The sequence below is a fragment of the Bos grunniens genome, chromosome 2 (genome assembly GCF_055505025.1).
Source record: "Bos grunniens cultivar Pamir isolate PY7600 chromosome 2, Bosgru_T2T1.0, whole genome shotgun sequence".
Classification (NCBI taxonomy): Eukaryota; Metazoa; Chordata; class Mammalia; order Artiodactyla; family Bovidae; genus Bos; species Bos grunniens.
In genome coordinates this window covers 110,113,649-110,138,174 of record NC_141166.1, presented here as the reverse complement: position 1 = coordinate 110,138,174, position 24,526 = coordinate 110,113,649, and the positions used below count along the sequence as shown (strand labels likewise).

The window sequence follows — 24,526 nt, the reverse complement described above, 5'->3', positions numbered from 1 at the left end:
CCACCAGCTAAATATAGACACCAATGCTAACAACGGGAATGCAGGAGAGCTAGTTTGGAAGAAGAGTGGCTCTTGCAGCTGTCAGAGATTGAAAGGAACAACTGGAACTTTTAATCACTAAGGAAACAGCTAAGAAATGAGAGATTTAAATGAAGTGGAAAGCTTTAAAATACATAAAGCATTAGAAGATAGGCTAATAAAGGATACCACAAGAAAATGTTCATTGAACTAACAGAAAACTGAATCATAAAAATGAGTCAGTCTGCTAAAACTGGTCTAGTGGCAAGCTACTTGGCTATCTGAACTAATGATGCAAAGGTCAAGAATATGAGGTGAGTTCATTTGAATACTCATAAGCAAGATCCTCTTTCCAGTAACTGTTATAAATGTTTATTTTCTACTTAAAACAGCAGGATATATAATATTCTTTGAGAAGTAGGAAACTTAAAGACTGCTACTTAGGTAGATTATTTTTTTGGAAAAAACCTTTAAAATAATAATACCCCCCCCCCAACATCATGACTAAATTAAATGGAAAGAAACTGCTAACTTATAAGACATCCTAAGTTATCATTATTTTTAAGTGGAAAAACTACAATCAGTATTGAATTAAATTATATTATTACTCGTTCACACTTTGCCTTGCTCTGCAAAGGATTTGATGTGGCAAACAACAATAACAAAACCAGGAAAAAAAGTTAAAAGTTGACACTAGGGAGAGAAAAATCCCACAACATATACAGTATGATTAATAAAGATATTCTGTAGTTTTAAGTGTTGATCTTTCATTAAATAAAAATTTTAAAAATGGAACAGATGTAACCCTATCCGAACAATGTAATCAACAGAACTCAGCAAAATCAGGACGAAGGGCTACATCCCTGGTATTATTTGAAAAACAGGCTTTATACATGGAAAAAGAAAAGAATATACAACTAGAATATAATTTAAGTTGTTGACTATAATAGAACACACCATATTAAGTATTGGATGCAGAAGGCATGACTTGAAAAAAACTGATCCTTTGTTTATATACAAATAGCATCATATACTTCTTCATGAAATATTTTATTATAAAGTTATGTTATCACATTATAAAAAACTCAGTCGGGCTTTAAATATACTGTACTTTCAAAGATTGGTATTCTTAAACATGCTCCAAAGAACATAAGCCTCCATAAACACAGGGATTTAGGGAGGTTTGTTTTGTTCAATGCTATAGCCACACGACCTCATGAGTGCTCCATAAACATTTGTTGAAGGAATGAATGAATGTCCTTAGATCAGGGAAATATGTATTTTTAAATTTCAAGGTCTCCATCCATGAGTAACAGTTTTTTCCTCTTATTTTACATCACGGTGAAGTCAATGGTACTGTCAGCTGCTAAAACAACAGCTGAGAGAAGAGTTCGTTGACTCTTTTTCCATTTATAGATGCCACTAAAGGTTTTAACACGTGAGAAAAAACTAACAGCTGCTCTCTTGTTTAAACAATAAATGACTCATTTCTCTCTACATGTAACACCTAATATTTGAAAAGATTAATGAGTCAGATGCAAGCACCATGATATGACATTTGAGATTATTACTTACTAATCAGCAACTTTATAGTCTGTTTTGCTTGAAAAACTATTGAAATAATATTCCGAACTGCATTTTGTGATCTGTATACATTTTTCAAGCACACTTTCCCCCTAATATAGGTTATTATATCTCCATCCCTTAAAAATCCCTTCCTATTTAAATATAGAACCAATTAATAGCTTTTGTTTATTGATTTTTGTTAAACTCAGGCTGTGTATGTGTGTTGCTCAGTCGTGTCCGACTCTTTGCGACCCCACGAACCGTAACCTGCCGGGCTTCTTTGTCATGGAATTCTCTAGGCAAGAATACTGGAGTGGATTGCCATTCCCTTCTCCAGAGACACTCAGGTTAGCACTTGATTATTATGTGTCTATGGTTGTGCATACAGTTGCATTATCTTAAATGATTTTACACACTCAGAGAAACAGGACTCCTTTGTTTAATTTTAATGTTTTGACAAAAGTTCCTTACAACGTTTCTTTATACTGAAGCAATAGCAAAAAAAAAAAAAAGTGATGCCAGAGAAGTCACCAAATCTTACCTGACCAAGAAATCAGAAAATACTGAATTTTTGAACACTTCAAAGAAGTTTCAATGAATACAAAGAGAAAGTCAATAAATGAACTATTTATTTACAAACTATTTAAAGTTGTTTCCTTATAAATGTATTCTTGCCAAAATGATATTGAAATTATTTACAAAACAGTGCCCAAAACTTTACATAGGGAATTGATATCCTCCAAAGTTAGCTATAATTTTTGGTTTCTACATAAATGATTACCTAAAAAATGGTAAGCTTAAGGTTTGTAATTTATATTAGAGTTGGCTTACATTTAGAACTATGTGATAAATATATTTAAACCAGAATTTTATAATTAAGAAAGCAGTATTTGATTACTCCATAAGAGTCTTATACTTTAAAATAATATTTTCAGAACATTTAATGGTGCTACATAAACTCTTTATTAAGCTCAATATAATACAGTCTTTTAATATCCACAGAATAATAATTTATAAGTACTAGGTACAAAATAAACATATTTACAACAAACCAGGAAGATTTCGATTACAATTTCAAATATAATTTTTTTAGAAGACTGGCAGTAAAATCTTAAAGGAGCTTTTCCTTAATCATTAGAAAACTCTCTTAAAAACTTTTTCTGTAAATGTAAAAACTATTCCATGCCTTATAGTAGGCGACTAGTATCTTTAATCTTGAGATATCTGTAAATAGAAATTCAGCTCAACTCAAGATCAATTCATTACTTCCCAAAGTCCCTGTAGGGTGAATCCATCCTTCAATTTCTCTATTGCAAGCCCCAGTTCTTCTGAAAACACAGGTTCACGATCTTGTTGCTTTTGGGGAGATAAGAGGATGAGATGGGAATAGAGAAGGTGAGCAAGGAAGAGGAAAAAAACAAAAAATAGGTTTCACATAAATGTGTGAATACTGAACACTGGAATATAGAAAGTTTCTTCATACATTATAGGTAAAATATCCTTACCTTGTTGCCATCAGCAAAATAAGCCTATAAGACGAAGAAAATTATATTTCACATACTTGACACAATAGGTTAAGAGGTTAAGGAACAGGTAATTAACTTACAGAAAAATTCTGAAACTAACTGTATTTTATATTCTGTTACTGTGTTTCTAATGGTTTTCTCACCTATCTTTACAAAGCTGGTAGCAGAATTCACTTTTGTCAATATTAATGTCTTCAAGAGTTATGCTAAACTTAAGTGCTAAAACTGTGCTTTGTAATTGGTGAATAGCATTGTTAACTTGAAAGTGGATAAGAGAATGATTTAGCAGATATAAAATTTTACCCCTACTTTTGGTTTAAAAGAAGATGCTGGCAAAACAAAACAAAGCAATAAGGGCTTCAATGTGTCAGCAAATGCACACACACTGAGGTTGTAGTAGTTTATAATCAACTATCTTATACTTAGCTTAAAAATTTTCATTCCCAGAGCAGTATTCTAGTCAGATTCATAGACCACAGTACATAGAAAGCATTATTATTATTTTGGCTATTAATTAAATAATACAGATTTGCAAACAAGAAATTTTACTGTTCAAATAGAAATCCATTTTAAAATATTACACCTATAAAATTAAAAGGAGGGAGGTCTTTCTCATAAAGATTACTTACGGCAAGTGTAGATTTTAAATTAATTAACTATATTTAGCATATTCCATTATCTTAAAGTATGGAAAAAACTTTTCACATATCTGAAATCCTCCAAATAAGTTATGGTCTCAAATTATTTCCCAGTTTGGTAATTTAAAAGTATTTTCTCACACAAAAAATTCCCTACCTTGGAAAAAAAAATTCTCCAACTCATGTTTAAAACACTCTAGCTTTATGATATTTTATACACTTAGACCATTATTTAATTGAACGTGACTCAGATTAAAAAAAAAAAAAATTTAGTGATGCTCCTGTTCATAATGCTCACCACAAAAGCATCCGTGTGATCATCAGAGTCGATCTCTACATCGTCTTGAATTTGTTTTACGGTCAGAGCTTCAAGGGGCTGGGGCTGAAAATCAGTAGATGTTAAAAAGAATCAGTAGATGTTAAACTGCATCAATAAGACCATATTAAACAAATAAATAATTTTAGTAGAATGTGCTATAAGAATTGTAAATACCTGTAAAAGGATATCACAATTACCAACTACTCAAGTCTTACAAAAATCACTGCATAATTTATATTCTATTAAAACTTATATGAATAATAAAATGAGTCAGTTAAATCTAAGCTTTTAAATCTGAAGTTAGTATCATCAAAAGAGTTAAAATGAAAAAGGTACACAAACTTGATATGATACTTAGAAATATTCATAAAGAAAAAAAAAAACTCTCATTGAGCTTTATCTGATTTTCTGATAGTTAAAATCTCTCTGGTAGTTTAAAAACCTAACTTGTATAATAGCATATTTTAAAATTTCCTCGAAGTAGTCATTGAATAGAATTTGTGAAAAAAGAAATTCGTGAAAAAAAAGAACTAAGATTTGTATGGAATATTCTAAAAGTAAAGCAAAATACATATAGTACTGATATCTATTAATTCATTTTTCAAATATTTGAATATCTTTAGTGTATGAGGTACTATGCTGGCTACCTCCTCTGTCCATGAGACTCTCCACGAAAGAATATTGGAGTGGGTTGCCATGCCCTCCTCCAGGGGATCTTCCCGACCCAAGGACTGAACCCACATCTTTTACATCTCCTGCATTGGCAGGCGGATTCTTTACCACTAGCACCACCTGGGAACCCCCACGCTGGTACTACCAAAAGCATAAAGTTTTCACCCTTACCACAGAAGGTGTGTAATATAGTTGGAGTGGAGTGAAGGATAAAATACAATTATAAAAAACTAAATATCAGGTTGAACTATAAGAAATTGCCACTTTAATTTAAAAAATGGTCAAATATTAATAATATCATATGGCAACCTACAGAAAATAGCTGTAACAAATGCAGTATCTATCGTAACAGGAGAGTTTGGCGACAGTACAACTTCTGGCTTGTGCATACCAGAAACTTTCATGAAGAAAAGGTTGGCATGTGACTGAGGGCTTTTAGGACAAGGATGATTTTCACAGATAGGATTAGGGGAAAGGGTATTCCTGGCAGAGGGGATCAGCATCAGCAAAGGTGAGAAACCACAGGATCGGGCTGAAGAGGAATAATACAATATGGTCAGAACATGAGAGTCCCACAAGGCAGAGGAGCTAAGCAGGGATATTGTACTGAACAATGCCGAGGAGTATCACTCACACCGTGGTTGTGCAGATAAGGTGGGGAAGGTAGCCTGGAGTCTACTGAAATTTTTAAATACCAGCTCAGACAATGTGGACTATTTATGGGTAATTTGTGGGGGAGAGTTGATGTAGGAGTGTACTGCTGACAAGAGATTGACCAGATTCCCTAGTCCAAGAACAGCTGGTATTTCAACCATGTTTAGAACTGTGTGACTGTGTATAAGTGAATTAACCTATCTAAGCCTCGGTCTCCTTAACTGTGAGATAGAGATTATAATAATGATGATGATACAGTTCATAGTGTTTTTGGCAGGATTAAATGAGATGAGGCATATAAAATTCTTAGATCAGTGAACAACAAAGAGTAGGCACTCAACACAGTCATTCAATCATGACTATTCATTAAGAGTCTATTATGTGCTACTTTTGATTGCTGGAGACAGAGTGGTTAAAGAAAATAGACAGAAATCCCTGACTTCATGAACATTATTTATAATGGAGGAGACTGATTAGTGTTACCAAAAATAAAACAAGCAAGCGAGAGAGCAAATAAACAAGCAAAATAAGGGATAAAAAAGTGACAGGGGTTGTTGTTGTAGATGGATAGTCAGGGAAGACCTCCCTCAACAGGTGTCTTTGGAGAAAGGACTTACATGTAGCGACAAAGCGAGTTACTATGGCTAACTGTTATTACACACTGAGGGCCAAAGAAGGGGAAAAAAGGAGAAATGAAAGGTAGCAAGAGAATGGGCAGCAGTGTCTCCCAGGTGCTGGCCACTTTATGGACACAATCAATAACTTTGTGAAAGAGATTATTTTATAATGTGAAAACTGAGGTCAAATCTGCCTAGAATCACAAATAAATGGTGAAATTAGGATCAAAGTCGGAATTGTCAGGTTCCAAGGACCATGCTTGTTCTACAGCATTATTCTACAAGCAAAAGTAGCAAAGGAAACTGCAGTTTGAATGGAAAGAAAGGGATAGGAACAGGGGAAAGGATGGTATAATTGGCTGAATGTTTAAATTGAGATAATGGGAAAAATAAAAAACAGTAAATCCCAGGGTTTTGAGCACATCTGACTTTGACAATAAGGTAGTAAATAACTAGATAAATTGGTAGGATTTTGATTTTGAGAAAAAATGACAAGATTTTAGGTATGCCAGGTTTGAGATACTCAACCATGTCCTACTGTACCTTACTGATTTGGAAAGTTATTGATTAAATCACTAAGATAAAATTGTAAAGGAGAAATTCAATTCATTTTATTTGGAATGCTCATCTATGTGAAAATATTCAATAATACTTGGAACCATGATAGGCTGAGAGAGTATGCCAAGGTCAGAAAGATCTGGGAGTCATCTACGTAAGTACCAGCTGAAGAAACTGGAGGAGCAAGTGACATTGCTGAGGAATATACAGGGGAGGCAGAGCGAGAGGGAGAATGCTAAAAGCTGTGCAGGTTGGGAAGAAAGCAGAAAGGATGGTTAAGGAGATAAAATACCGAAGAGTGTATAATATTGTGTCAACAACCCAAAGGCAAACTTCAGTTGGAAGGGAAGGGGATATATATGGAATTTGACAGGGAGAGAAAAAAGCAGCACAATGAAGTTGAAGTCAGAGGGTACGAGTTAGTACTTAGCTGTCCAATCCAACTTTTTGATCTTCCCTGGCCACCTGCTGTAGTAGTCCAAGAGCAGGAGAAGAGACAGATAATATAGGCAAACTTCAGTTGGAAGGGAAGGGGATATATATGGAATTTGACAGGGAGAGAAAAAAGCAGCACAATGAAGTTGAAGTCAGAGGGTACGAGTTAGTACTTAGCTGTCCAATCCAACTTTTTGATCTTCCCTGGCCACCTGCTGTAGTAGTCCAAGAGCAGGAGAAGAGACAGATAATATATGTGATATATGATATAGCTCGACATGCATAGTACTGTTTGGGACACTGATGAAAGAGTGGGTGGACACCAGCAATAGACCAGACAGTGAGGGCTTTAACAAAAGAACAGACAGCAAGGGAGCCTGTGACAGAGCATCCCTGGCAAGGCTACTTGCTGTCAGAGCCGATGGTGAGGAGTCTCTAATGGAGTGGCTGGGAGGACACCAGCGAACCACCAGATGATGAGGGGCCCATGTGCAGAGACTGAAGAGTAAAGCCAAAAGACAGCTGATGGACCTGGAGAGCAGTGACTGGGGCAGAAACTAGAAGTCATGAAGAAGACAAAGAGCAGACAGGCAAGCATGATATTCAAAGTATTTCATAACTGACTTGGAAGAGGCTCTGATAAATATGAACTGACACAGGCCATATTGATGGAGCAGTCTCCGGCAGTTGGTATATTGTGGGTCACTAGAGGAAGAAAATGGAGAAGGCAATGGCACCCCAATCCAGTACTCTTGCCTGGAAAATCCCATGGACAGAGGAGCCTGGTAGGCTGCAGACCATGGGGTCGTGAAGAGTCGGACACGACTGAGCGACTTCACTTTCACTTTTCCCTTTCATGCATTGGAGAAGGAAATGGCAACCCACTCCAGTGTTCTTGCCTGGAGAATCCCAGGGATGGGGGAGCCTGGTGGGCCGCCGTCTATGGGGTCGCACAGAGTCGGACACGACTGAAGCGACTTAGCAGCAGCAGAGAAAGAAAATAGTGTTTGTGAGGCCTGTAAGGTTTGACCAAATGTTAATGGGTGGCTGAAGTAGAATAAAAATAAAGTTGTCAGAGCGAGAGATTTAAGTCTCTCTACATCAGAAGAGCCTTGCATATGGGGACATCTTTGGATAGACTGCTACATAGATGGGCAGGAATGAATGGTGAAGCAGCCAGGGAGAAGACAGGTGGTAGGCACAAATAAGAGTCAGCCATACTGACTAAGCAGAGTCTGTCTATTCATCATTTTAAACATGGTTTAAAATTAAATTGTGCATAAAGCTAACTGAGGTTTATAGATTACATAAAGACAATTCAGCAAATTCTATACATCACACACTGAACAAAATACCTTTTCTTCCATCTCATAATCCACTCCAAATATAGGATTGGCAGAATAGACTTTGTGAAGTGAGTTGATCTCCTTAACTGATTCTTGTAGTTTTTCCACAGGATCTATTTTAAAGCCAAGAACATATCCTCCACTCTACAGGAAGAAATAATGAAAAAACAGAAAACAAGCCTGAGGAATCATATTTACAACATATGATAAATTATAGTTCTAACTGTTCTTATTTCAGAACACAATATGTAAGCTGATTTTTTTAATTAAATTTTTTATTATAAAAACTTCCAGCATACACAAAAACAGAAGAGTACAATAACTGTCCATGTAGCTATCATCCAGCTTCAAAAAGTAACAACATATGGCCAACTCTGTTCCATCTTTAACTTTCCCATCCCCCAAATCTCCTCCCCTTACCCACTCAGAATTATTTTGAAGTATCCAGATATCACATAAATTCATCTGTAAATATAAAAGGTAATATTTCAAGATTAAAAAAATACACTACTGTAGATTATGAAGGTCAAGGGAATTAAGTTTTTCCTGAGCTTGACCTTGAAAATGAATAGACTATATATTAAAAGACAAAAGGGAATGGCATACCTGTTGTTGGAGAAAAAGTGTTAAAAAAATTAAGTACCCATATGGTGATGGTTGAGAGCAATTTGCTCTGGGGTGAGAGTATATGTTTTGGAGCTCAAATCCTGGTTTTACAACAAACTTACTAGCTGTGTGATGTTGGGAGATTCTAAGCTGTTTTTTTGTGTGTTTTTTTGGCTGTGCCACGAGGCTTGCAGGCTCTTAGTTCCCTGACCAGAGACTGAACCCAGGTCATGGCAGTATAAGAGTGCTGACTCTTAACCACCGAACTGCCAGGGAATTCTCATTTAAGCTTTAATTTTCTAACCATAAAATGGTTATCATGTTGTTGTGAACATAGTAAACACTCAGTAAATGGCAGCTACCAATCTATAGGCCAGGGGGAAAGGAGTAGACATTCCTGTTTAAATTTAGAATTCAGAAGAGAAACACCTCTTTCAAAAAATTTATAAGAATAAATTACGCCTGGCATAATGGGGCAGAGCAGTTTCTAACTAGATACAGTATAACCTGTGTTTGGTAGTATAAAATCTCAAATAGGGTGTGTGTATGTGTATACCTGTGCTGCTCAGTCTTGTGAATCAGTCAGACCTAGAAGCAAAAGCTAGCTCTACCACTTATTACTTATGAGACCACGGTCAAGGCTCCTAACTTCTCCGAGCCTCAGTCTCCTTGACTGTAAAATGGGGAAAAATAGTAACTGTATCATAGGGTTATATAAAGACTGAGATAATGTCATGACCATAGTAATAATTAATATGTCTGCCCAATAGAGAAACATAAGCAGGATTCTTTACATGGGAACAATTAACCTCATGTTACAGCTAATATTCTTCTTGGATATAAACTGGTTACTATATAAATAAAACTAAAAATATAGACTGTCATACAGTTTTAAAAATCTATTAAAGATTAATAAAAATATAAAACATCTTACCTGCTGAGAGCTTTCTATGACAAGAGCTAAACCAAATTTTGAATCTCTAATCTTTATTGACCGCTAGATGTAAAATGAAAAAGAAAAAAAAGTTTGTTTTTATCTGACAGTAGTGACATTTTAACAGTAGTTTTCCAAATTTTACATAGTAACTACTTTTCATAGTCTGAAAAACAGAATTCTTCCTTTTACTTTATCCTCACACTCCCATGGAGATCAAGTAAATAAAAATTCTCATACTGGAAATAGGTAACAAATTTGTAAGGTAATACAAAGACAATGCCTCTGAAATATGCACAAAATTCTGACTTAAATGTTCCCTGCTTCAAGGAGTCCAAAACTTCTCTGAATATTTTAAACCAAAGACCAACAATCTTTTAGTTATGGAGAGCCAGTGTCTTTGGTGGTTCCTAAGGCTAGGTTAGTTTTTAAAAGTCACATGTGCCTTCTGTTTCTTACATCATAGATGGCTAAATTCTGAAAGAACCCCCATGCCATTTACTGAAGAAAAAAAAGAAAATATGGGTATTCATCACTGGGCATCAAGGAAGCCTGGGATAGGTCAAATGGAATTAACTCAACTGGTAAGTGTGACATGAGGATGAATGTTGGCTAGCAGATGAGCAGTGACACCAGTGACCTGGAAGAAGGGTAGAGGGATAGAAGCATAATGACATGCAGGACCTGTAGAAAGTGACACAAAATGTACTCACTGGTACGGTTAGAGAGAACCATGGAGAATCTAACATTATGACCAGCAGACCAAAGGCCCTAGAAGGATAGTGTTTGTGGTAGGTGATGGTGTATCATATACCCAGAAAGATGGGTATTGTAAGGTGAGAAAGAAAAAGAGAGAGACAGACAGACTAAATGGTAATTGTAATGAAAACCTCACCTTCCATTTAGATTACTTCATACCCTGCCAGGAGTATACATAGTCCTGGTTAAGAACCATAGAACAGTGGCATCCTGGTTGTGAACAGCTAATCTAACCAGGTGACTGAGGTTGACAGAGGCTGTCAAGAAAGAAACTGGCAAGAAGATATGTATATATATATACATCTATAGGAGTGGAAAAATCACAGCTTTGACTAGATGGACCTTTGTTGGCAAAGTAACATCTCTGCTTTTTAATATGCTGTCTAGGTTGGTTATAGCATAAAGAAAGCTCAGCACTGAAGAATTGATGCTTTTGAACTGTGGGGCTGGAGAATACTCTTGAGAGTCTCTTGGACTGCAAGATCCAACCAGTTAATCCTAAAGGAAATCAGTCCTGAATATTCACTGGAAGGACTGATGCTGAAGCTGAAACTCCAATCCTTTGGCCAGCTAATGTGAAGAACTGACTCAATGGAAAAGACCCTGATGCTGGGAAAGATTGAGGGCAGGAGGAGAAGGGGATGACAGAGGATGAGATGGTTGGATGCCATCACCAACTTGATGGACATGAGTTTGAGTAAGCTCCGGGAGTTGGTGATGGACAGGGAAGCCTGGCATGTTGCAGTCCATGGGGTCGCAAAGGGTTGGACACGACTGAGCAATTGAACTGATAGGCGTGGAGTCAGGGCAATGGCTGAGGCATGGAGCTGAAGTTAGAAAATGATTGCCCCAGTGACAGACAAGCAGTATCAGATTGCAAGTTGTTTAGGCCAGGTTGAATTTATTCCAGAGTCCATATTTGGCAACTGTATTCTTAAAAAACAAAAAGTATACTACTTGAAGAACAGAAAGTACATGGTTGTTTACTACTCAGGAATTAATTTTTCAGCGTAATAGAGGCTGAGCAAGCTATAGCATATGTAAATACAATATAAAACAGAAATGAATAATACTAGCATCAATTATATTAAATGCCTGTGTAGATGCTCACATTTTCCTAGCTATGATATAAATTCTTATGTTTCTTTAGATGACCAGAAATAATTTTCTTCCTATCAGATCCTAGATTTTTTTGTTTAATGTCTTGCTTTTCTCCACCAGACTGGAAGCTCCTTAAAGGCAGAAACTGCGTACTGGTTCATGACTTTCATTACTGAGCACAGGGTAAGTGCTCACTATTTGGCAAATGAATGATCAGATATTTTAAAGTAATTCACATACCAAACAACTTAGCAAAAGATAGGCTTGGGAATATTTTGCAAATAATTATCTTTCTCATAGGTCAAGAAATCTTTCTTAAAAATAAAACTTTCCAGGTATCTCATACATTGCATCTAATACTCAATAAACATTTATTAATGAAACTGTTTAGTCTTAAGACTACTTATATTCTACAATAAGGGTGACCATCATAGGATAACCTCACAGGATTTTGATTAACTATTTTTATGTTTCATCTAATTTGCACTAGGATCTGATGAGCAGTTTTTTAAATACATAAAATGAAATCCCTTCAGCTTATTGGAGTTTACAATTTGTTTCACTGAATCACACACTTACCATTAAAGCAGTGCAAAGTGAAAAGAATCATTTTTATCTACTCCCAAAACAAACTGGTCTCAGATGTAATTAGTTCTCATTCTAAATTCTAACAGCTTTAATTTAATTTAAGCTAAAATCATTATCAATAAAAGCCATCTTGATTCCTTTCACCAAACCTGTGGTATGAATCCAACTTATACTACAGGCTGTATCTAAATACAATAAAAACACTTCATTCACAGAATCAATGAATCTATCCTGGCTTTAAAAGGTTTTGAGCAGAAAATAGCAAGCCATAAAGCATGTGAGTCAGTGAGCCATGCCAAAGAACAGTATATATTGGGTTGGCCAAAAAGGTTGTTCAAGTTTTTCCATAAGCTGCCCTGGAAAGTGCTTTGAATAAAATCTAAGAAAAATCACCTTAATCTGTGTGATAATTATTTAAAATTAAAAATTTACTGAGGTATACTTAATTTACAAGGTTGTGCCAATTTCAGATACACAGCAAAGTGAATCTGCCATACAAATACATATATCCACTCTTCTCCAGATTCCCTTCCCATATAGACCATTACAGAGTACTGAGTAGAGTTCTCTGTACTATACAGTAGATCCTTATTTATTTTATATACATTAGGGGCTTCCCTGATAGCTCAGCTGGTAAAAGAATCTGCCTGCAATGCAGGAGACCCTGGTTCAATTTCTGGGTTGGGAAGATCCGCTGGAGAAGGAATAGGCTACTCACTCCAGTATTCTTGGGCTTCCTTTGTGACTCAGCCGGTAAAGAATCCACCTGCAATGTGGGGGACCTGGGTTCGATCCCTGGATTGGGAAAATCACCTGGAGCAGGGCAAAGCTACCCACTCCAGTATTCTGGCCTGGAGAATTTCATGACTATATAGTCAATGGGGTCACAGAATTGGACACGACTGAGCGACTTTCACTTCACTTCACTTCATATACATTAGTGTGTATATGTCAATCCCAATTTTCCAATTTATCCTTCCCCCTTACCTTCCAATAACCATAAGTTTATCTTCTGCATCTGTGCTATTTAAATTTTTAGATTCCAGTATGTGTGCATGCATGCTCAGTTGCTAAGTCGTGTCCAACTCTCTTACAACCCTGTGGATTGTAGTATACTAGGCTCCTCTGTCCATGGGATTTTCCAGGCAAGAATATTGGAGTGAGTAGCCTTCTCCAGGGGATCTTCCCGACCCAGGGGTTGAACCTACATCTCCTGCATTGGCAGGTGGATTCTTTACCACTGAACCACCTGGGAAGCCCAGACTCCAGTATATTTTTCTCGTAATGAAAAAAGAAATGTAAGCTGATAATGGTGCTGTTTCCCTTGATTGTAAATACAATTGGGTCTTTTCTGATTATCAACATTTAAAAAGTATGCTCTCAGCTAAACTGCTGTCACTTAAAAAGGGGAAGAAAGAACTCATCTAATCCCCAATGTCCTATTAACTGTTGAATAGAAATTATTTATTCTACATTAAAATAAGGTCATCGAAATACATGCACTTACAATTTGCAGATATGGTATACTGACATTAAAACTGTCATTCATATTTGCATGCCACACGATTCTCACATTGGTAATAAAAAAGGTTCCTAAATTTCCCTGTAAAGGAGAATGATGAGAGGGACATCAGTGATCATGTCTGGATACTTACTCTTTATTTTCTAAACATGAGAATAATTCTGATTATCATAGCAGCATAAAATACCAGAATTGAGCATTATATGGAGTTACTCAGATGTGGAGCTGTCTATATCCTATAACATATTTATCATAGTCCACAACTAGAATTTTTCAAGTGAGCAAAGTTTATTCACAATTTAATCTTATGATTCCATGTTTAGCAAGAGCTCTTCAAGCACAATGTTTTACCAAGGTGGTTATCAGTCGAAACTAGGCTGTAACACCCATGAAGGCTGGAAATTATTCTTAGTAAAAGACAATTTTTTTCTAGAAATTGATTTGTTTCTTGTTCCAACTATTAGTTGCTTATATGTTTCATCTAGAAATGGCAACCCACTCCAGTGTTCTTGCCTGGAGAATCCCAGGGATGGGGGAGTCTGGTGGGCTGCTGTCTATGGGGTCGCACAGAGTCGGATACGACTGAAGCAACTTAGCAGCAGCAGCAGCAGTTATAATTTCAAGAGGAAAAGTTACAATAATGGATGTAGGAGTCACCAAGTGAGTTAACATGTTTAATTCCATAAAGACTGGATTGAAAGGCTTCCATGACAGTCCACCCTATGACTCTCCTCAATTAGCCTAAGTTATCATGCTGTGGAGGGTAGTGCAGTAAGCGAGGAAGAGCGAGACTGTGGGATAAACTAGGTGTGGAAGTCACCTAAGTCTTTAGGGCCTAAGTTTTTCATCTGTAAGTGAATAATAAGAGACTGGACTAGATGATCCTCTAAGGTCCATTTAAGCTCTAAAGTTTACATAAAACAACTGTTGCTAAAAAGAGTATAAGAATATGAAAATCAGAGTATTATTTATATCAAGAGCTATAATGCTAATATTAAGAGTTAAATAAATATACAAACCCAATCAAAAATGGAAAAATGATTACCAAAGAAAGCACTGCCCCAAAAGGTTTGTTAGTTCTTTGCATGGTACCTGATCACTTGATAAATTCCATACTCCATTGATTTTATTATATACATTTTCTTGTGGTAATAATCTTAGTTGCTTATTTTGAATTAGAGCACTTCTTAATTTAAAATCACGATACATTTTAGAAGTTTCATATGCCCTAAAAAAAAGAATAAAAGATTAATTCAAACTGAAAATGTGGTTTTCTTAGATTATGTCTACTTATCTACAAAAATACACAGTTGTACATCACTCAAATAGCTATTAAGGTAAGTTAAAAAAATTGTTTTTGGTTGATAAGTTTTGGTGATTATAGTCTTTTTACTGTATTTGTCATTTCAGTGTAGTATTTACAAATTTTATCTCAGTAAGCTAAATTTGAGATGTCTAATATATACAGTATGGCACAAATGAGAAGAAGCAAATTTTTTCTTTAAGCTGAAAAACAATGCTTGTAAAAATAGACATGAATATTAATTTTTCTATTAAAAAGCTTCCTTCACTTCTCTGTTTTAGGTAAAAGCACAATTATTCTCTTAACATAAATAGGAATACAATTACTTTTCCACTGAAACCTGAATATTTATGCCCACATCTACCTATATACAGAAAATTAGAATGAATCTGTACCAACCAACTCCAAAAGGAACTCTAAGACAGAGTATGTATCTCTGTGTGTTTGCATAATAAATTCCTAGACTTTTTCTTTCTGTGTTTCCCTACTGATAAATAATAAAAACAGAAGAAAATTCTGATTAACTTTTAGTTAATTCTAATTTTAACTCCACAAAAATACAGGCTAATTTACCCTTTTATCAAAGCTAAAGTGTTTTCCTGGCCTGAACAACTTTAGATGTCACTTATATAAGTACTCTTGCCTAGAAAATCCCATGGACAGAGGAGCCTGGTGGGCTGCAGTCCATGCAGTCGTGAAGAGTCAGACACGACTGAGCGACTTCACTTTCACTTTTCACTTTCATGCACTGGAGAAGGAAATGGCAACCCACTCCAGTGTTCTTGCCTGGAGAATCCCAGGGATGGGGGAGCCTGGTAGGCTGTCGTCTCTGGGGTCGCACAGAGTCAGACACGACTGAAACGACTTAGCAGCAGCAGCAGCAGCATATGTTATAATATGTATTGTTAAACTAATGAGTTTTATTTTAATCTTCTAATATATGAATTATGAAAGAGCAGAATTTTAGCATTTGCCCATAAATCTTAATTTCCTTTAGGACTGTAATCATCAATATTTAACCAGTGGAAAAAATGGAAATTATTTATCTATAAATTGTTTCGGGGGAACACCCAACATTTTTATACTATTAAGAAAAAGGAGCTTCCTAGCTCCCTTCATACTCCATTTCATATTACTTCTCTAAGTGAAATAAAGAGATATGAATCAGGTATGTGCTTAAGAGAACTAAAAAAACATGCTTTCACACAAAAACTTGTATATGCATGTTCATAGAAGCATTATTCCTAATAGCTAAGAAGTGGAAACAACCCAAATGTCCATCAGCTAACGAGTGGATAAACAAAACATGTGTCCGTAGAATGGAATCTTATTCCGCTATAAAAAGGAGAATGTACTGATACATGACACAACATGCAGCATGTCTGAAGACATCACATAAGTGAAAGGAGTCAGACACAGAACGCCACTATGTTATGTGATTCCATTTACGTGAAGTGCCCAGAATAGGCAAGTCCATAGAGACAGAAAGTAAACCAGTGGTTGCCAAGAGCCATAGGGAGGAGGGAATGGGGAGTGACTACTATGAGGGTTTCTTTTTGGGGCACTGAAAATATTCTGGAATTGAGTAGTGGTGAATATACTAACTTTACCAAATTGTAAACTTTAAAATGGTAAATTTCATGTTATGTGAATTATATCTCCAAGAAAATCAAACCATTATATAGATTAAAAATCATTAACAAAATTTAAAAAAATAACTAGGAAACTAATAAATCTGCAATACACATAACAGTAAAATTAAGAAATTTACAACAGAAAACTATATACATAGCCAAAGAGTATGAAAAATTTCAACATCACTTGTAATAAAAGGAATTCAAATTAAAACAACAGTATATATATGTGTGTGTGTGTGGGTGTGCATATATATATGTATACATACTATATATCTGCATGTAAAAAAAAATCTTGTGTGTGTATACTTTTTTTCTGCTGGCCTGGCACGTAAGCCAAACTTTTAAGAAAACCACACTAATTAGGGCTGGTTTAAAAAAAAAAAGCTGAGGTAGTAAAGAAGAGAATAGCTAAACAAAAACCCAAAACTCTTTAGAGAAATCACCCAATCATGTCTTCTACTGTTAGAAAAATAATCTTAATTCCTTAATTGAATTATTCCACTTGGTTATCTACCAAGTTGAATGAATTCTCTGTTTCATTTTTTAAATATCTTGGTAGCTAATTTAACAGACTCTTCAGCAGTTTTATGTGTTTTATAAATAACTTCAAAGTGAAAGTCAAAGTTGCTCAGTCATGTCTGACTCTTTGCGATCCCATGGACTTTACAGTCCATGGAATTCTCCAGGCCAGAATACTAGAGTGGGTAACCTGTTCCCTTCTCCAGGGGACCTTCCCAACCCAGGGATTGAACCCAGGTCTCCCACATTGCAGGCAGATTCTTTACCAGCTGAGCTACCAGGAAATACCTTCAAAGTGTTTATTAAACAGTAATGCAACATGTTCTATATATCTTTGGGAAGTCTGCAACAGACCTTGGAGGAAGGCAGCACCACATGTCAAAATTTTATCCTCTAAACCTTTGTATCATAAAATTACCTTAAAAATATTCAATAATCTATCAAGTATTACCATACCTGTGTACTGCAATCAGAGAAGTATAAAGTCTAGGACTTCCAGGAACCAAATTCGTAAATATAAACTCAAAACGAGTACTGTTACATTTTGTTAGTACATAAAGAGCTTCAGTTTGGCCTCGTAATTTCTGTAAGGACAAATTTTAAGAGCAATTTTTCATTTACAGTGAAAACTAACATCAACCTCAGATATCTATTGTTTCCTCACTATATATATTTCAATAAGATTTTTCTGACTTACAGAATTAGCAGTCCTTGTTGTAATATTCAATATGCAGTTGTAACCAATAGCTAGAATTCAAAAGTAAAGAATTTAAAGAACATGATACAATGAACTAAGGGGAAAAAACATATATATACAGAACTCTAAGCTTAAAAATCAAATATATGGGGATGGAGGAGGAAGGAGGGTTCAGGATGGGGAACACATGTATACCTGTGGCGGATTCAATTTGATATATGGCAAAACCAATACAATATTGTAAAGTTAAAAAATAAAATAAAATTTAAAAAATCAAATATATATATAAAAACAACTTTAAAAAATTTTAAGAAATATCTACAAATTTAAGTTAAATATGAAGCTAATTCTGCCTCTTTTGAACAAACAAAAATAAAGTCTAGCTGGATAATCTACAATAGTTTAAAAAACAAGTGAAACAATTTAACACAATGAAACACTGTTAACACTAAACACAATTTAACACAATGTTTAAAAAACAAGTGAAACAATTTAACACAATGAAACATTGTTAATACAATTAAACACAACACAATGTTTCATTTAACACAATGAAAGGTTGTAGTTTTTATTAAAATTTAGATCTCCCTTGAAACAGGTTATAGAAAATTTCAAAGTAAAGGAAAAAACAAAACCAAAAATCAATGTAAAAGCATTAATCTTATAAGCATCCAAGAGATAAAACGGATAGAAAAAACATTTCTTTTGCATTATCATGCAGTCTGTGGTTAGTCTAGGATTTCTTTAGTTTTTATCAATCAAAACTTCTCACATATTTCATGGTATAGCTTTTTTTTTCGTTTCAAGAGCCACTGTGCAAGCTGATGTGACAAATTACTTTTTCTTGCATGCTTTCTAACAAAGATACTTACAAAGATTGACTCTGGGTAATGCCAAAGAGTGCCAGACAATTCTTAAATTTGTTACTAAGAGTCTGCCTAAAAGCAAACAAACAGAACATCACGTTACCTTACCTAAGGACCCACTTTTGCAGTACCAGATGAGAAGGACATGAAACTTCTCGCCCAGCATCAACAGCAACACTCGTAGATGTTTTTCACACATTTATTAATTGAAAATACTGATTGAACATACAGATTCTAGGTAAGGTATACAATGTGTAATTTAGAATCCCAGAGAAACAAAATCCAACAGTTGACAGAAAAAATACAGGTATTCACTGCCAACAGCTTGGTTTGACTCAACTGATAAAGGAGAAAAGTTTGTACTTTTTTTTTTTTCCTCAATAGAAGCTGTTCTGGGGTTCCTAGGAGGTCATACGCGTCCAACTGAGTGTGAGAGAGAGTATAATTACTAAGCCATTCAGTGAAATTACATTTCTCAAAGAACTCTCATATACATATGAATCCCTGCCATATGAGTGCTCTCTTAGCAGTTCTCATTTAAATGAGCTTTTTTTTTTTTGCTATGAACAAATTTTTTCCTCATATGAAGTTATAGCTAGGCTGAAGTCTGCGGATTCATTTTGATATTTGGCAAAACTAATACAATTATGTAAAGTTTAAAAATAAAATAAAATTAAAAAAAAAAAAGTTATAGCTAGGCTGAAGTCTGTTAAAGGCTTATGCTTTTCATCCTTAGCCTCAAACTGATGTTCTTACACTGAAATATGCACAAAGTTAGATACGCTTCATTTCTCAAAGTATATCCTATAGAACAGTAGTCCCTATAGATGCCCCAAGGCAAAAAAAAAAAAAATCAAGTAAATCTATGCATGGTAAACTGTATGTCTTAGAAATATATAATACCATTGTGTGTGTATTATGTTGCTTCAGTTGTGTCTGACTCTTTGCAACCCTATGGACTATAGCCCACCAGGCTCCTCTGTCCATGGGATTCTCTAGGCAAGAATACTGGAGTGGGTTACCATGCCCTCCTCCAGGGGATCTTCCCAACCCAGGGATCGAACCCACACCTCTTAGGTCTCCTGCACTGGCAGGCAGGTTCACCGCAACAGAGGATGCGATGGTTAGATGTCATCAGCAACTCAACGGACGTGAGTTTGAGCAAACTCCGGGAGATAGTGAAGGACAGGGAAGTCTGCCAGGCTGCAGTCCATGGGGACGCAAAGAGTCTGATATGACTTAGTGACTGAACAACAACAACTTTGTTTAACACAGCATTTATCCACCAAATTATAACCATGGAATTCTTTTGATGAGTAATCTATAGCCATAACATACTCCTTCCTCCATGAAAAAACCCCTAGAATATCTAAAATCAGAGAAACTAAGCCTGTGTGAATGCCAGAGTGAGATGCAATAGGAGATTCTAAAAACAAAGGAAGGCATCTCAAGGGAAACTGGAGCATTACATGATATGTTTGACAAATAGTAAGTCCACCCAGCATGGCTAGAGTGTAAAGTTCCCACAAGACCACAGAAGACTGGTCTTCTGGACTGCATGCATCAACTAGGGTCAAACAGAAATGAGATGGATCACAAAATTAGGTTAACTGAGGTTTGTTTACAGAAGAACTTATTACAATAATATCAGGAACCATAAGCAGCATAATGCTGTTTCATATCTTATTCTCCAGCTAATATAACTTAACATTTTCAGTGTAAACCAGAAACATAAAATATATTAGAAATATACTCACCTCTATCCCCATTATTTCCTTTGGTGTCTTCAACTGAATCTAAACAATCAATAAGGACTTCTCCAGGTCTTGTTTTCATTTGTCTAAAATAAATATAAAGGCTTTAATATTTTAGCTACAACATCCGCTTACAATCGTGGGAGGGAAAAGACATCTATATATAAAACAGAAGTATAAATGATACAGTACCCAATGTTCAGCCATTGGAAAATAAGGTTTGCAAGAACTTTAAGAACCTGGCGATCAAGTGGGGCCTGGAGTGACCAGGGACATGCAGAGAAGCCAGAAATAAAGAGAAAGAAAGCATTTAGAGAAATAAGAGAGAGAGAAGAGAATCCATGATTAAAGATCTTAGAAGTAAGAAATGATAAGAGAATGTGGGGAGACTGGCCTGGCTGGGGAAGAAGGTCCATGTTGAGAGAGAGTGAAAAATACAATAGGATAAGTGAGAACAAACCAGATTATGGAGAACTAGAATGACAGTCAGACAGATATGGGTTTTATCTGGTGTACAGTGGAGAAGCCCCAGAGGTTTCTGTATAGACCAAAGAAGTCATGCAGTTACAGAAGGAACGGGTTAAAGCAAAGCAACATTGCTGCTGCTGCTAAGTCACGTCAGTCGTGTCCGACTCTGTGCGACCCCAAAGACGGCAGCCCACCAGGCTCCCCTGTCCCAGGGATTCTCCAGGCAAGAACACTGGAGTGGGTTGCCATTTCCTCCTCCAATGCATGAAAGTGAAAAGTGAAAGTGAAGGCGCTCAGTCGTGTCCGACTCTTCACGAGGCCATGGACTGCAACCTACCAGGCTCCTCTGTCCATGGGATTTTCCAGGCAAGAGTAGGACTTGGTAAAAAATCAGATAAAGGAGACAAAAGAAAATAAAGAGTGAAGAATAGGTTGCTGACTGACAGAATGCAATGTAGTGTGTCCATAAAAAAGAAAAAAAAAAAACAAACCCCAGCAGAATATGTGGTGGGGCTTTCTAACACATTCTCAATAAAGCTAACTCAATTATCTATTGGAAATACAGACATGATCATATCACTTTCCTGCTTCAAAAGCCAAGTAACTTATCCCAATGCCTAGAAGAAGGAAGCCCCAAATCCTCAACTGAATATTTCATAATCTGGCTAATTTTCCTTTCTACTTGCACCTCTTCCCTCTACTTGCCAGATCCTGCCTTCTAGCCAATGAGATTTATACCTCTAAGACTCTGTATCTAATTTATTTTTCCTTCCTTTACTCTCCTCCCGTCTCCTCTACCAAGGCTCTGCTCATTCATCAATTATGATATTGATGAATCTCAATATCTCAATTCAGATATTATTTTTTCTTTGAGGCCTTTCCTAGGAATAATGGACTTTTTTGTTTCTATGATCTTCCAGCTTTTTGTTCATTTTTTTCAATGATGGTATTTACCACATTTTAAATAGTTGTCTGTATGTATCCCTGCACTAGAATGGTGGGGTAGGGTGGTGTCATTTCCTATTATTTTGTATCTTTACTTATTTTTTAAATTTTTTGCATCTCCAACCATGGGATTCTCCAGGCAAGAATACTGGAGTGGGTTGCCATTTCCACCTCCAGGGGTTCTTCCGCACCCAGGGATCCAACCTGCTTCTCTTACATCTGCATTGGGAGGCGAGCTCTTTACCACTAGCGCCACCTGGGAAGCCCCAGTTACCAGCACAGTAACCAGCACACACCAAGGATTTGATAAATGTTTAATAAACTGAAAATGTTCATGAAATGGACCTTTGCTTGATTAAGAACTTTCCAGGGATAATAGAAAAAGTCAAAGAATGTGTGCAACATATTACTGTCACATAACTATAAATTCCCTTCTCTCACAACTGTCTTAAACGATCCAAGACCATCTTAGTAATAGATATCTAGCCACAACTAAGTCTGGGAAATTAATATTTCATTTTTCCCACAGACGAAAATTCTGTTCATAGTAAAGAATCATGCTGCTGCTGCTGCTAAGTCGCTTCAGTCGTGTCCGACTCTATGCGACCCCATAGACGGCAGTCCACCAGGCTCCCCTGTCCCTGGGATTCTCCAGGCAAGAACACTGGAGTGGGTGAGAAGTGGCTAAAAAGCAGCAAACCATTACTAAGAACCTTTAACTTTACTATTTTTCAATACTTAATACTCAATGTTGGATGACATTACCAACGCAATGGACATGAGTTTGAGTAGGCTGCGGGTGATGGACAGGGAAGCCTGGGGTGCTGCAGTCCATGAGGTGGCAAACAGTCGGACTAAACTGAATACCCAACGGGCATTTTTTCCTGGACTGCTGGCAGGAAGTTTCTAACTATTCTTTAAAACATTAAATTTCCTAAAACAGGATTTCTGTTTGAGAGACTTCAAAAGGAGGTTCCTTCTTACTGTTGGTGATTTAGTTGAATAACCAGATGGAAGCTTACCATGGGAATAAAGTTTGCATGCTGGGGAATTCTGGAAAATGCTTACTCCCACTTCCTTCGGAGACTCAAGCTTTAGAATGAAGTCATTTTTCTAAGGGCCCACAATGTATGTCCTTGTTCTAGAGCTAGTTTCAGAATCCTCGTTTCCTGAATCGCTGCCCCAGGTTCCTTCCACCATAAGAAACTGGCACGGCAAGTTCACTGGGGTATACTAGATGCCCAAGCCCTCGGCGGTCCCGGCCGTGTTTGGGTTCAGCTTCCTGATAGATTACAGCCAAGACAAGGCCTAGGATTTTACGGGACCAAAACGGCGTACAACCTAGACGAGCCCCGGCTGTGGGGCCTCGGGAGTGCCACAGGGCCCCGGCCAGTCTGGGGTTTCTTGAGGCGAGCACAGCAGCGCCAACCTCCTCCCACCCTCGAGAGGCCCGTGAGCCGCGGGGTCGTAGACTCCGCCCGCGGGCCGGGAAATCGCGCTGCGACGCCTTCTACAGGCTCCAGGCTCCTGGGGAATCTTGGCGACTCACTGTGAGGACACGTCGAAGCGGACATCCCGGTCCTCCCAAAGCGCGTCCAGCACCGACATGGTGACCACAGCGGTGGAGGCCGGGTGGCGTCCCGCCGGCTCCAGGGCAACCAGTCACCTCTGTCACGACGTCTACGGAAGGCGCCGAGGATCAAACTTCCCCGAGGTAACTTCGCGCTTTCCCAGCCCTGTCGGATTTGAGGATTTGCGGCTCCAGGCAGGATTCTGCGGCTCAAAGAAGCCGAGCTGGCCCCTGGCCAGGAGCTGGTGCTTGACTTCTCAGTGACCTTCCATTTCTCTACCCTGTCAAAAAATTCAGACTTAAGAAATTTCCCTGGCCGTCTGCTGGTTAAGACTTTGCACTTCCAGTACTGAGGGCCCCGGGTCTGATCCCTGATCAGAGAACTATTAATAAGATGTTGCAAGCTACAGGGTGTGGCAAAAAAAAAAACAAACTTTTTTTTTCCACTCACCTAAGAAGGCAATGGCACCCCACTCCGGTACTCTTGCCTGGAAAATCCATGGACAGAGGAGACTTTTAGGCTGCAGTCCATGGAGTCGCTAAGAGTCGGGCACGACTGAGCGACTTCACTTTGACTTTTCACTTTGATGCATTGGAAAAGGAAATGGCAACCCACTCCAGTGTACTTGCCTGGAGAATCCCAGGGGCGGGGAAGTCTGGTGGGCTGCCGTCTATGGGGTCGCACAGAGTCGGACACGACTGAAATGATTTAGCAGCAGCAGCAGCAAACATGTGCTACATTTAATGAAAAAGCAAGAATAAGGTAGAAAGTGTGAGAGCCCTGGCAGATTATTCCCAGATCTTAAAACTTAAGCAATAAAACCCCAACATCTGCACAGATGGATGGCAGAATTGTTATACGTCAGTCCTTCATTTGTACCTTCCCTCTACCCCCCTGTTGAAGTGGA

At 37.2% G+C, this 24,526-nt stretch overlaps 1 protein-coding gene and 1 long non-coding RNA gene across 6 annotated transcripts; one reads left to right on the top strand and one right to left on the bottom strand.

Annotated features, from left to right (window-relative positions):
- The first annotated feature begins 98 nt into the window (after positions 1-98).
- On the top strand, positions 99-12,735 carry LOC147378494 (uncharacterized). The gene is made up of 4 exons (XR_015147469.1): positions 99-332; positions 1,794-1,931; positions 10,356-10,473; positions 11,036-12,735. It is a non-coding gene; the product is annotated as an uncharacterized LOC147378494 (long non-coding RNA).
- On the bottom strand, positions 2,196-23,690 carry BBS5 (Bardet-Biedl syndrome 5). Of its 5 annotated transcripts, none has more exons than XM_086356896.1 (12): positions 23,071-23,690; positions 20,639-20,721; positions 18,888-18,953; positions 18,016-18,065; positions 17,775-17,902; positions 14,952-15,087; positions 13,845-13,940; positions 9,890-9,952; positions 8,359-8,493; positions 4,047-4,130; positions 3,090-3,113; positions 2,196-2,940 (listed from the first exon to the last, which is right to left on the bottom strand). In XM_086356896.1, the coding sequence occupies exons 2-12, from the start codon at positions 20,715-20,717 to the stop codon at positions 2,839-2,841; spliced, it is 963 nt and encodes a 320-aa protein (XP_086213022.1). In that variant the 5' UTR covers positions 20,718-20,721; positions 23,071-23,690; the 3' UTR covers positions 2,196-2,838. The 5 variants fall into 5 exon arrangements, with proteins under 5 accessions (XP_086213022.1, XP_086213000.1, XP_086213031.1 ...); XM_086356874.1 differs by having other exon boundaries at positions 23,598-23,690; XM_086356905.1 differs by lacking the exon at positions 3,090-3,113.
- Positions 23,691-24,526: the final 836 nt, after the last annotated feature.

Bases quoted from the DNA above. Each gene is read 5' to 3' on its own strand.
- BBS5 (XM_086356874.1), bottom strand. From the start codon at position 23,656: ATGTCGGTGCTGGACGCGCTTTGGGAGGACCGGGATGTCCGCTTCGAC. The intron at 13,941-14,951 runs GTACCATGCAAA...TCTCCTTTACAG, and splicing joins GGAATTTATCAAGTGATCAG to GGAAATTTAGGAACCTTTTT. The intron at 2,941-3,089 runs GTAAGGATATTT...TCTCCCCAAAAG, and splicing joins ATTTTGCTGATGGCAACAAG to CAACAAGATCGTGAACCTGT.